The 14,563-nt window shown below is 40.4% G+C and overlaps 1 protein-coding gene across 2 annotated transcripts; it reads left to right on the top strand.

Moving 5' to 3' along the window:
- Positions 1-9,391: 9,391 nt before the first annotated feature.
- Positions 9,392-13,087, top strand: szl.S (sizzled S homeolog). 2 transcript variants are annotated; one of them, NM_001088279.1, is given in 5 exon segments: positions 9,625-9,913; positions 10,462-10,631; positions 11,001-11,093; positions 12,440-12,831; positions 12,866-13,086. In NM_001088279.1, coding segments are annotated over 4 exon segments (846 nt in total). In that variant the 5' UTR covers positions 9,625-9,635; the 3' UTR covers positions 12,745-12,831; positions 12,866-13,086.
- Positions 13,088-14,563: the final 1,476 nt, after the last annotated feature.

Below are 14,563 nucleotides of genomic sequence, written 5' to 3'. Positions count from 1 at the left end.
TAAACAAGCTCTTACATTTTATGTTGGACCTTACTTTGCTAAAAGGCAACCTCCACTAACTACAAGATATGATCACAGTCATTTAAATGTGGAGACAAACCAAGAAAGGTAAAATTAAAACTCCCACAAGGACACCAAAAAAATCAACTGATTAATTAGTGCAATTCTGTCAGCTGTCTTTCTAAAGATCCCTCATTTTTTGGATGATCTTGTAAGCTTAAGGGTAATCGCACAAGGTAAATGTTGTCATCTGCATTTTCCTTTCCCCTGGAACACCGTTGATTATCAGTATTCTTTATTTATATAGTGCTGGAATTATATATTGTACAGTCCAGAATGACAGAGAACCACAGTATAACAATTTCCAGAAATGTGTGGATAGCCTATTAAATGTACCTACTTACAAAACAGGTATTTTGTAAGACATTATCAAACAAAATCAGACCATGGGAAAAAAAACATGAGAGAAAACAGACTTCTAGTGAAACCCTATAAATATTTTAGGGCTATAGCATAAGGGCGGATTTTGTGAATTTTGTCTTCCAGTTAAACAAACTCTTGTAATTCCTGCCTATTGATTTCCATTCCATTTGCCTGGAACAGTGGGGGTACTGCTGTCGTGTTTCCAAGTGAAATCACCTGACTGGGCAATTAACTCAGAAATGAATAGGGAGCAATTCTGTACATTTTGTTGTCCATCTGCAGAGCTAATTTTTTAGGCTCTGCTAAATGTATATTCTGCCCCATCCATCCCGCCATATTTCTTTTACTGTCCAGCAAGAGGCTGGCACAATCATTTATGACATGGGTGTAACATAAGTTTGCTCAGTGAGGACAAAGAGTCAATACTGCCTGCATGGTCCCAACACCTTATTGGTCTAAGGTCATTAATACTGACAGACTGACTTAAGGTGGCCATACACGGATAGATCCGCTCGTTTGGCGATGTCGCCAAACGAGCGGATCTCCCTCCGATATGCCCACCTTGAGGTGGGCAATATCGGGCTGATCCGATCGTGGGCCCTAGGGCTAAACGATCGGATCCTAGCGTTCACCAAACGGGCGGTCGGATCGCGGGACCGCATCAACGAACAGATGCGGCCGCGATCCGACGGGATTTTTAATCCCATCCGATCGAGATCTGGCAGACTTTCGGCCAGATCTCGATCGGGGAAGCCCGTCGGGGGCCCCCATACACGGGCCAATAAGCTGCCGACACGGTCTGTCGGCAGCTTTTATCGGCCCGTGTATGGCCACCTTAACATAGGTGGCCATACATCAGGCCTGGACTGGGAGTAAACATAGGCCCTGCCATTCCAAGTACACAGAGGCCCAAACAGCCCCTACCAGCCCAAACAGCCCCCGACCAGCCCACTATATGGTAACTTTCAATGGAACCATACAGCAGCCCCTCTGGCATTTGCCAGAACCCACAGATTGCCAGTCCGGGCCTGCCATACATGTAACAATTACAATTGTCCCAGGAAAGATTGTTATTATAAAGTTAAAAGCTAAATTGTCAAAACTAGAATTCTACCTCTATCTGACGATTCAGCAACAAACCGTTCAAAGGTGCCCGTTCAGAATTTTCTGTCTTAGCTGATCGATGAAATGACAGATATCCAATAGTCTTTTGCCAATATCTGTTACCTTGTCTCCTGCCATACACGCACCAAATATTGTAATGCTATCCGATAATAGCGTGTATGGCCTGTGGGCACCCTAAAGGCCCCCATACACAGACCGATAAAAACTACAGAGTCGGCAGCTTACTGGCCAGTGTGTGGGGCCATCCGACAGGCTTCCCCGATCGATATTTAATCGAAAGTCGGCCAGATGTCATTTGGGCAGGGTAAAAAATCCCGTCGGATCGCGGCCACATCTGTTCATTGAAGCAGTCCTGCGATCCGACTGCCCATATCGCTTCCATTCTGGTCCGATCGTTCGGCCCTAGGGCCCACGATCGGATCAGCCCACCTCAATGTGGGCATATCAGGTTGAGATCCACTCTTTTGGGAACATCGCCAAACGAGCAGTACTCCCTGTGTATGGCCACCTAAAGGCTAGTGAGAAATAGCCGATCTGCTGGTATCACTAGTGCACTGTACCTGCTGCTTACTGTTTAGCACTAATGAAAATGGCCATTGACATGCATCACTTTCCCCTGATAGCAATGGCTACACCAGAAAATATATAACACATATGGTTTTGCTCCTTGTTAATATTAACTGTTTGCTTCTTGTTTTAAAAACATATCCACTGTAATGGGGTAAGCACTAAAAGGGACCTTTCACAGTGGATCAAAGGAAAGTTGCAATCCAATCACCCTTGAAGTAACGTGTAAAGACATAACAGACATGAGCCTTCTACTGTCTCTTATTTGTAAAACTCAGTCGAACCATAGCTTCTGACCTTTGTAAAACAACATCATCAAAATCCTTGTGGATTGCCTCTGGCTAATCCCTTTGTATCTGCACTAGTGCAGCCAGAGAAGGTGGGTGAACAGTCTCCAGTGGTCCTGAGACAAAGTAGCCTAAGGCAGAAATGCTAGCTCTCCATGCTATCTGTCTGGAAGTCAAAACAATATTCATTACTGAATTAGCCACTTTCTCTAGAATGCCATTACTACTGTATCATATTAGATTATTTCAAATTGTGGAGCTATATAGCATAGTAAAAATATTAGAAAATTTACATGTACATATCCCTATTAATTAGTTTTCTTGTTTCCTGATTTAGGGATCAGAACTGTCCACCTGTGCTATCAGTGTATTGCCAATGAACTGAGACTCTTCCCATGACAAAGATGATGAATGTTATCCCCTGTGTTTCACAACATGGTGCCACTCCTAAATATGTTGTGAGGACAACATGGTTAGGATTGCCGGGGGGGCTAAATACAGTGAGTGGACCTTTTATTTTGTAGAATAATTATGATAGCACACAACATATTATAATTACCAAAATTACATGAATGAAACGATATGTGCAGTATATACATAAGAGTCACTATATGTACAGTATATACATAAGAGTCACGTAGGGATACTGTCCTCCTGGCATTAAGTCAGGTCAATATTTCATCTATTCCTAAGACCTTTCTCATGGCCATAAACACCCAACAAAATGTTATGCAATAAATAGATAAAACACTGATAAAATGTTGAGTCACAGGTTTATCTGTATATCCATCCCTAAATGGATACACGAATAAACCAGTGGCTAATCATTTTTTTTAGAAGTAGGTAATAGGTTACCCACATTTCGATACATTGCTACAGACCATATCCCCCAACTCAAGAGAGGGGGAATAGATCAAAAATATTGCTTCAGAGAGATGTGTTCTGGATTAACTGGATTTAACCCTGCCATCAGGGTTAAATGAACATTGTTTTTTTCTGTGTTTTAATGTTAACTTAATAGGAAGTTAAGTGTAATTTTGTTATATTGGATACATTTTGATACATAACAATTATAGATACATTTTTGCCTGTGTGCTAGGTTCCATTGTTTTGGGGTGTGGTTCATGTTGTTTTGATTAACCTATGTTCTTCTAATGAGGATTAGAATTTCTTGTCACATGTTCTTCGGGGAAGCACATGGTTGGGTGAGTGCTTCAGTGTTTTATCTATTTATTTGCATAACATTTTATTGGGTGTTTATGGTCTTGAGGAAGGTCTTAGCAACAGACCGAAATGTTGACCTGTTTTTAATACTTTTTGACAAGGTTTCCTGTGTGCACCCTCACTTTGTCCTGTTTTTTGTATTCAGCTCCAGAGGGTAGCACCTGGGTCACATATTTTGTTATTATGTATGTGTATGTATATATATATATATATATATATATATATATATATATATATATATATAGTATAAACAGCACAGTCGATAACTAAAGTAACCACCAAGTAGTGTTTTATTAGCTCTTAAATGTAAGATAGAAAATGTTTTTTATTTTTGTATGGTTTAATTGAGCACCAATCAATACTACAGAATGCCACCAGTGCAAATCACTATTGAGTTTAAGAGCAACTGCCTATCACTGCACACAGGATGGATTTCACCTATAAAATGCTTTTGTGCAAAGTAAAAATCCCTCCACTTGCTTACTTACCACATTTCTGGTAGACCTTGCTAGGAGAAATGTCCCAGAATTCTCTAGTTCACATTGCATACATGTTACTTAATAAAATATGGTCCACATTATTCAGATGAGTTGTCTGTATTTATAGTTCACAGAAATGTAAACCACTGTCAAAGTGCTAGGTTATCTCTAGTGCTGTGTTAGAAGTTATTCAAAACTGTGCAGAGTTATCATGTGTCAGACTATGTGCAATGTTTACAAAACATGTGCCCTATTCAAGTGGGATAGTAACTTATGTGATGTTAAAAGCTTAGAACAGCATGTCTACAAGCTGCAATAGACCGCACCCAATGACAAATAATAAATAGTGTCTAGTAAATCTGTGTATGTTAGGTTTTCAGGGTATGAATAAGGTCAGACTGCAAGAAAACCTTTTTGTCAGAGAGGCACCAAACAGACAACCTGAGGATCTCAGGGAAGCGAAAATGCCTTTAACATTTCAAAATGAGACATTCTATTACACTGAATGTTAGGCTTTTTGTAAAAGCATCAATAATTACTGCAGACATTAGAATTGTATGGTCAATACTATATACAAAACTTAATTGTTCCAACTATGTGCTATTTTAACCAAACTCTGTATACCATTTTTTAATAATCTACTTGTAATCATATAGACTCATTTACATCCACAAATGCAGTGAGCAAAGTGCACTTTTCCTATTAGCCAATTGCCTATTAATGAACCCTAGAGCTATCACCACTGCTGCATTTGTATTTTGTGGGTAAAATAATGTATGATTGAGCTCAAATTTATAACTTTACTAACTACACCATACCTCCCAACTGTCATGTTTTCTGCGGGACAGTCCCAATTTTGGCAGCTCAGCCAGCAGTCCCGGGTTTCTTACTGAAATGTCTTGATTTTTCTCTTTCATCTCCTGACTCGAGAAAAAGATACAAAGTTCTGAAACTTAATTAAAATTAGGCTTTTTGGCAGAGAGCCCAGAACAGCCAGCAGCTGCACTTGAATACATTTGTAACAATTTAAAATAAGCAAAGAAACAATTGTAACTATTTAAGATAAGCAAGTCTCTTGGGAGAACTGAGACCAGCAGCTTAAATTGCAATTCACCATCATTAACAAAACTGTTATAACACATAAAATATTGCACTAAAACTCCCAGAAATGTTATCAAACTTTCATAAACTGCCAAATTTTGTAAAATGGACATGGTAATTAGGGGTGTGTGGCCACAACATGGGCATGGCCAACAATTTCACTGCGGTTCGCGTACAACAAGTTTTTGTACCTCTCTTCTTTTTTCAAATGTTGGGAGATATGCTACACGTGTGTGCCGAAGCTCTATGGCCTAGAATTTGTGTGTTACACCCGTCAACCACTGCACATGAAAAGCTTAAACAGATAAGACCTTTATAAGGATGCCTATTCATGACTTCTAGCTTGCAGAAAGAGAGCAGAGCCTAGGAAAGTCAGTTTATATGAATAAACAATTGTGTGGATAATCAGAACAGCAAGACATTAAGTAGAGCTGCCATTCCTTTAAAAGATAAAGCATGGTATAAAGATATAGTCAAGATCCCCCACCCAACATACATGTACTGATAATCATAACAAAACTGGTACAATATTTATGGCTATATGATGTTTTGTGCCATAGAAAAAGAGAGGTACTTCTATGAAATTTAAAGAAATGCAGATGTTATAAAAAGTACTGGGATATATATTTACTAATAGGTTCCATGCATATAAGTTATAAACACTAGGCAACTATGTCACAATAAGAAACACACATGCAGCCACCACCAAATATACAACCTGTTCTTCAGATTCACACTTTTATTATAAATGTTGCAAACTAATTAACCAAACTAGAAATTGCTGTAGTCATGCAATTAACATTGCTGTACCTCATTATCCTGTCAGGATATTAGCATAAAGATTGATTTGAAACAGATAAATTCCACTCATATATTCATTCTACTATGGCAAGTTTTTGAACTCAGACCAGATCATGGACAGTGTACATCACATACCAACTGTGAAATCAGACTTGTATATCCATTGCTGTGTCCATCCATCTAAACACCGTCTTTGCATTTCATTACACACTAGCAAGAATTGTGCAGCATTCCTATTGTTCTTGCTTTTTCTAAATAGAAAACTGGAAACATTTGAAAGCCTTTATTTAAATCTTGGCACACTGCAAGTGTATGCTTCTCTCTGTTCATAATCCGGATTATTACAAAACCTTTATAATGTGCCAGAAAGACAATTACAATGCCTATTAAAAATCTCTATTAACATCAGGAAGTACACGAGGCGATGCGCTTTTCAACAGTCGCCTGAAAAAGCCTGGCGAGGCATTTTCAGGCGACTGTTGAAAAGCGCATCGCCTCGTGTGGTTAGCACAGGCGTTTTTACATAGGCGCCCATACAAAACTGTCGCCTGCGCCGGTCGCGGCGACTGTCGCGGCGCTTTGTCGCCGCGACCGCAAACGCGTCGCTATCTCCCCGTGTGGAATAGCCCTTAAGAAGACTTTGATGTATAATCCAATTTACAAGTGAGAAGGCACTGTCCCATCAGAGGGACACAGTGTGAACCCATGCACTGCCTGCTGAACTTGACAATGAAGTGTTAATGGATAAGTGGTTATCAATACACCTAATTGCCCTGCTGCTTGTCTCCTCCTAAATGAGGCCAGGAGACAGGCATCTTTCTTGTCTGCTGTCAGTACAGGTGTCAAGAAAGCAGCAGTGAGAAGGAATTTTATTGCACTGGCACTGGAGTCATATTAATTTCAGGATATTTTGAGCATATCAAGCTGGGTTACTAATATAAAGAGAGCAGACATTTCTGTTTAATTCATGCCTTGTAGGTTTGCATAGCACATAGTTCATTCTAGAGGTGTACTAAAACTATAACACAATTCTAGTTTCTACCTTTTAAGCAATAAATCTATACAACGTTGCACTGTGATGCCAGGGGCCCACTAAAAAAACCATAGACTGTGGGCCCACATTCCAAACTATTATTCCTCCTCACCTCACTTAACCTCTTTATTCTCCTAGTCTTTTATATCTACTTACTATACTCTATTCTTCCATTATTAAGCCTCTTTTTTCCCATAAAGAAATAGGGAATGACCATGAAATAGGCCAAATGGTTAGAAGCAAGAGGCCCACTGACACCTGGGCCCACCGGGAGTTTTCCTGGTATCCCAGTGGGCCAGTCCGACATTGAAGCAATAGTATTTCTTGCAATATAGTTACACATTTATACTACTGAACTAAATTCTGTGATTTGGGCTAATACACAGCTGTGTTTATTTCTGAGTAATTACTGAACAGTAATCTGGCAGTTGCCTCCCTTCATACACAACAAGAAATCCTGCAGCAACTTTTGGATAGAATGCCTGCTTACCAGTGTAGGTCCCTTACATCAATTGGGACCAAGAATGATATGCTCCTATATCTTTAGACAAACCTATTACAATATCAAGCATTTTTTTCCCATTAAACCTGCTAGATTACCATTCATTTGATGTGTCTAATGTACCAGAGCTGTTAGTTTCAGCCAGAGTGTGTCATGCTATCTCCTCATATTTACTGATAGACAACACTTAACATCCTTTAACTTGAAACAACAATATCTGGAAGAAATCTGATTTCATTTAGTATAGGACTACACACACACCAATATTTTTGCTAATATCATGTGTATGTCTTGCAAAGCTCTGATGGAGATGTAATGAAAAACAGTTGACATGGGTCTCCAGAGAATGCAGCATACCATGCATAGCTGTTTTTTCATGTGTCCTGTTTCCGTAGATATGGAAACCATACATGGCAATAGGTGTCATTAGACTTTCCAACTTTTGCATGCAGAGGGCTGCTTATATATATCATGTTCAGAAGCCAAATTGCATCATATAAAAAAGGCAGTAGAGTTTTTGGAATGGTTGGTGGTCACACTGAACTCTTTTGTTTGGAGACTCCACATAATATTAATACAGGCTTCCAGCTGTATGGCATTAATAAAAAAAAGAAAGCAGAACTACAAAAAAGCTTTTTCCACTTAGGCCCTGTAGAAGTGTATATTTGAGGCCACTATTCCTTAGTAAAAATTGGTTAGCACCTAGCAGTGACTGTGCCACTTTGGTTGTACCTCACTCCACCCCTGAGGCTTATTAGGGCTTCCACCTTTTCTGGAAAAAATACTGGCCTTTCCATATTTTTATCTTCTTACTTGTCATCAGTGGCCAGTAAAATACCAAACAGGCAACAACCTAAAGCCATGGGTGTGTGTGTGTGTACACTATGCCTATCGTTAGGGATATAGCACCAAAAGTATGTGCCCAATATTTTACACTGTCTCCATTGTTGATATGCACAGTGATAAATCATTTAAGATATAACGCAGCTGTGAGGATATAGGGCCTTGCCCTGAAAATCATACAATGTAAATTTGTGCAGGGGGTGACAGGTGTCTGGAGTCCCTTTTCCATAACATAAACACCAAATAAGCAGTTTTGAAAATTAATTTTTGCTTGACTACATTCTCCTGACATTTTCCAGAGAATAGGTTCGTTTTTTGGATAAATGGGTAATGTGTAAAGGTGGCCATAGTCGAAAAAATCCGCTCGTTTGGCGATGTTGCTATGGCCGATCTTTCCCCGATATGCCACTAACGGGCATGGCTATATTGGGGGTAATCTGAATGTTCGGCCCTATGGCCGAACGATCAGATTATGACGAGAGCACAATGGGCTCCGGTGGGATCGGTCGGGACAAAATCAAACCTGTCTCATCGACCAAACGACCGATCTCCGCCAGAAAAAAAATGTCGGGAGTCTCCACACACGGTCCGAAAATTTGTACGATCGGATATTTGCGTCTATGGCCACCTTAAGTTAAGTGAGAGGCAGATGGGCAGCAGCAGGATAATTCCAGTTGATGTGTCTGTTATTTGGGGAAGGCTCCAGACATACAATTGACCTGCTGCTTGGAGCTGATTCCCAGATAATAGCTGGACACCAAGAGAAAGTGCAGCTGATCCAGTGGGAAATGGGAAGGGAGAGACATGGGGCAATTAACAATAACAAAACATTTCCAGTCAGTCGGTCAGTCAGATATTTGTGTCAGATGAGCAGTGGCAATACCACAATGCAGTCTGCCCAATCGACTCAGGAGACAGCCAGTCTGCCCATGTACATTTCTCCACCCGTTACAACTATTTACATAACAAAACTCCAATTTGTCCCATTTTAATAACCAGGACGGTGTCCCACATCCAGCATACAGCCTGCCGTCCCTAATGAAATCTCCTATGCAAATGCACCTTTCAAGGAGAGTCTGCCGTGCCTGTGTCTCCACCTCTTCACTTATCACAACAATCGCCTGAATGGGCAGTGAGCTGAGCCCGGCCTGTCTCTCCGCTGATAAGCGACAGATAATGAGGGGCCTCCTGTATATAAGGCGCTACCCGGCAACCCAGGCAGTAGCTCAGCACTTCACTCAACTGCGAACATGTCCGGAGTCTTCCTGCTCCTCTGCGCCTCCATGCTGGCCTGCACCGCCGCCTTTGACATAGGATTATCCACCAAGTGCGTCACCATTCCCACAGAGATGGCCATGTGCAATGACGTCGGCTACTCGGAGATGCGGCTGCCAAACCTGATGGGACACACTAACATGGCAGAAGTCGTGCCCAAGTCAGCAGAGTGGCAGAACCTCCTACAAACCGGCTGCCACCCCTATGCCAGGACCTTCCTGTGCTCCCTGTTCGCCCCAGTCTGCCTGGACACGTAAGTACCAAGTACTCTCTAGTCTGCACTGAGGGGTCAATTGTGGTCAGGCCTAGTGATACTGCCGGGGTGGGAGTAGGAGACATGGGCTCTGTGAATAAGTGTTGCAACGTGTGGGGTACCAGCTACACTTACTGTGGGGCTCATTTATCAACACTGGGGCAAATTTGCCCATGGGCAGTTACCTATAGCAACCAATCAGTGATTAGCTTTTTTAAGCTAGCTGCAAGTAGAACAATGATTGCAGCAATTTGATTGGTTGCCATGGGTTACTGCCCATGGGCAAATTTACCCAGTGTTTTTAAATGACCCTGACTGAGAACTTCCCAAACCCATATTAGCAACAGCAATGGCTCCTGTTAGTCTTGTCAGTGGCCACACATAGGTAACTGATGTGACTACTTCTTTGGCACCTAAACAGCCCAGCAAGTGACTACATTGAACAGCCCTGAGGAAGTGTGTGACAGGGCTCAGCTGTATGGGACATGGGGCTACAATGTATTCCTAAAAGGATTATTAATAACACGCCAAATGTTTATTTCCCACAGGTTCATCCAGCCCTGCCGTAGTATGTGTGTAGCTGTAAGAGACAGTTGTGCTCCAGTTCTGGCATGTCATGGGCACTCCTGGCCTGAAAGCTTAGACTGTGACAGGTTCCCAGCTGGGGAAGACATGTGCTTGGACACTCTCAGCAAAGAGTATCAGTACTCCTATAAAGGTAAACACCCTCCTCATGTTATTGTACATACTAGCATAAACACAGAGCAAAAAGCCATAGAATGTAACTTCAGTGTTGCTAGAGATTATGTATCACCCATTGCTTAGGGGGGCATTTTGAAATAATATATATGTGTAGGTTTTACTGTACTATATATATATATATATATATATATATATATATATATATATATATATATTGTTATGTGTGAAAGGGCACATTGTGCTTTGTTATTACAGTCTTTGGGCTTTTGAAATATGTTGGAAATATTGGTTTAAGGCATGGCAACTTGATATATGTATATTTATTGAAGGGTGTATATATTAGACAAGTTTTACATGTCATACATTTTTATTTTAATTTACCTAGAATTGCCTAAGCCAAGTTGCCAGGGCTGCCCGCTGATTGAAGAATTCTTCTCACACAAGACAGTCTTGGAAGCTTTCTGTGACAATAATTTTGGTGAGTATTTCTTCTATTCTTTCTTGTGTGTGTGTGTGTGTATGTGTATATATATATATATATATATATATATATATATATATATATATATATATATATAGATAGATAGATAGATATATGTGTGTGTTGTATTTTTTCTGGTAGGGGGTGGGCTCATCTAGACAGTAGCATGACTCTTTATAAACACAGCAGGGCTATTTTTTATTGCATATTACTGGCATAGATTCCTTGAGATCTAGTACAGACCTTAAAGAGGTTGTTCACCTTCAAACACTTTTCAGTTCAGTAGATTTCAGACAGTTCACCAGAAATAGAGAGTTTATCCAATGACTATTTAACTGTTTTAAATTGATACATTTTGTTATTTTTGTCCCTGCTGAGCAAAATCCCTGAGATTCATTAAAAAGGCAGCTGTTAGAATTGATACAAAAGTTGCTAATATTCCCACAGATGCTGCTGAGAAGTTTATTAACTAATTGTATCATCTAATGTAGCAAATTGAAACAGTTCAGAATGCCCCTGGATCACTGAGCTGCCAGCCAGACACCAGAGACAGGAACATTAAACTTTAAACTTCAATTTTGGGAAAACGGTAAAAAATTAAAGATGGAAAGGAATTGAAAACAGTCTTTGTTTATGGTGAACAATCTGAAAACAACTGAACTGAAAAAAGTGTTTGGAAGGTGACCAACCCCTTTTAAGAAGCCTGTAGAGGAAATTTATTCCATGGTACTGTCGTCCATATGGGTGGCGTAAGAAGACTAAAGGCAATACACGGGCCGATAAAAGCTGCCAACAGACCGAGTCGGCAGCTTATTGGCCCAAGTGTGGGGCCCTCTGATGGACTTCCCCGATCGATATCTAACCGAAAGTCAGCCAGATGTCAATCAAGCAGGGCTAAAAATCCTCTCGGATCGTGGAGCGCATCTGTTTTGTTGATGTGGTCCCACGATCCAACTGCCCATATTACTTGCATTATGATCCGATCGTTGGGCCCTATGGCCCACGGTCAGATAAGCCCGATGTTGCCCACCTTAAGGTGGGCATATCAGGGAGAGATTCGCTTGTTTGGCGAAATTGCCAAACGAGCAGATCTCTACATGTGTGGCCACATTAAGGCTGCTTTCATTGATGTTTATAGCCCTGGCAGACAATTTTATTAGTTTTTCCCTGTTCTTAGCATGTAGTAGCAACATATAGACTCTTAAGTGATATTGTCCCTATAAGAATTGGACAATATTCAATGAGTTCTGTGGAAAAAATAGACTACTGTATTTGATATACATAATGGAAATCATAGGATATCAAGATCCATTAATTAATCTGCTGTCTCCTTTTTCCCATAGCTGTTAAAGTGAAATTGGCAAAGAAGAAATCAGCTTCAGGACTTTATGAATATGAGACTGAAGGCCCAGTTGAGTTCATTAAACAAGGTCTGCTCCTTCCATATGACACACGTACCATGATTGAACAGTGGCTGCTGATTAATGAGAATTGTGCTCAGAAGCTGATACGGACCAGACCCACAGTGTATGTTATTGCTGGTGACATCCATCATGGCAAGGTTAAAGTCAACAGAATATTCCACTGGCAAAAAAAGGACTCTCAGCTGACACTGGCCACAAGGAGGTGGAGACATCATAAATGTTAATACAACTCTTGTACATTGTTTGTAAATAATCAAGGCACTATTTTTAAACAAACTGTAAATATTTAGTTTATATATATATTTTATAGTTATATATATATATATATATATATATATATATATATATATATATATATATATATATATTGTAAAATAGAAAGACCTATTATAACAGCTGGATTGAACGCATCCCATTACCATGCTGTAGAGGAAAAATTGCAGCAATTATATGAGCATTGTAGAAACGGAGCATATATTATATGTATAAATTGAGAAAATATTATATGTATAAATTGAGCAAATATTATATGTATAAATTGAGAGCATATTAAATATTTATAACAGACACACTTGTTTGTTTTCTGTGTAGGGCAGCTTGCCATTAAAAAATATATCCTGGGTGAAACTAATCCTTTTATTTTTTTAACAGTGCATAAAGCATCTGGAAAAAAAAATGATTACTATATATATATATATATATATTAATATTATGTTCATCCACAACCCCACCACATAATTTATATAAAAAATGTATATAACAAAGTTTGCGGAGGTGACCTTACATTTGCTGAAAGGGGTTTCACCACACAAATAACTGTTCCTTGGCTTTGCCAGAGGATGGAATCTAGTGGGACTTTTCAGCCTGCTAAACTGATGTAAAATTCCCAAAAGCAGTCTGTCTGTATTTTCACACTTCTGTTTCACTGTTATGTTTTAAATACTGAATTCCTGAACAGTACATAATAATTTTATTGACAAAAATGAAATGATAAACTCACTTTCATTATACAGTTCCATTAAAATAGACATTTTGGGTTCAAGCCCCAGTATATGGTCCAACACTTAAACACTCCCTCACCTTACAATGCTAACAGATACTATATATGGAACTGTAGTATTATCAGCCATCCTACTTTAAATCCAAAACTATCTAAGATTCACACATCTCACCCTACCGACTTTATTGTTAGTCTTCTATGGATATCTAAAGCTGGCCATAGACGCAAAGATCCGATCGTACGAATCCTCAATTCGTACGATTTTCGGGCAGTGTGCGGAGAATCCCGACATTTTTCCTCCCACGGATGTTGGTCGATCAGACAGGTTAAAAGATTTCTTTTGGCTGCCGATAATTTCTCTGCATGTATTGTTGATCGGATGATTTTTCAGTGGGAGACTTACCAGACATAACTTTCGTACGATTGCTGTCAGGGGCAGAACATCGGCTGATCTGTTCTTTACTACTTTATTTGATCTGAATGGTTAGCGGCAGGTCGGGAGATGGGGAAGTCCGATCATTTGAGGATTTGAACGATCAAATCTTTCGTCTATGGCCAGCTAAAGACAGCCCCACAGTTTGGGAAGCTGTGTTTTTCCCTGTCAACAATGTATATTGTACTTTGCTGGCATTAAAGTTAAAGAATACCAGAAACATTGAATACAATAAGAAAAGTAGTGGTGTAAAGGTGGCCATACACGGATAGATCCGCTCGTTTGGCGATGTCGCCAAACGAGCGGATCTCCCTCCGATATGCCCACCTTGAGGTGGGCAATATCGGGCTGATCCGATCGTGGGCCCTAGGGCCCAACGATCGAATCCTTCACGTTCGCAAACGGGCGGTCGGATCGCGGGACCGCATCAACGAACAGATGCGGCCGCGATCCGACGGGATTTTTAACCCCATCCGATCGAGATCTGGCCGACTTTCGGCCAGATCTCGATCGGGGAAGCCCGTCGGGGGCCCCCATACACGGGCCAATAAGCTGCCGACTCGGTCTGTCGGCAGCTTTTAGCGGCCCGTGTATGGCCACCTTAACTCTA

This window comes from Xenopus laevis, chromosome 3S (genome assembly GCF_017654675.1).
Source record: "Xenopus laevis strain J_2021 chromosome 3S, Xenopus_laevis_v10.1, whole genome shotgun sequence".
NCBI lineage: Eukaryota > Metazoa > Chordata > Amphibia > Anura > Pipidae > Xenopus > Xenopus laevis.
Note: the sequence above shows the minus strand (reverse complement) of the source record. Positions and strands in the feature narration are given on the sequence as shown.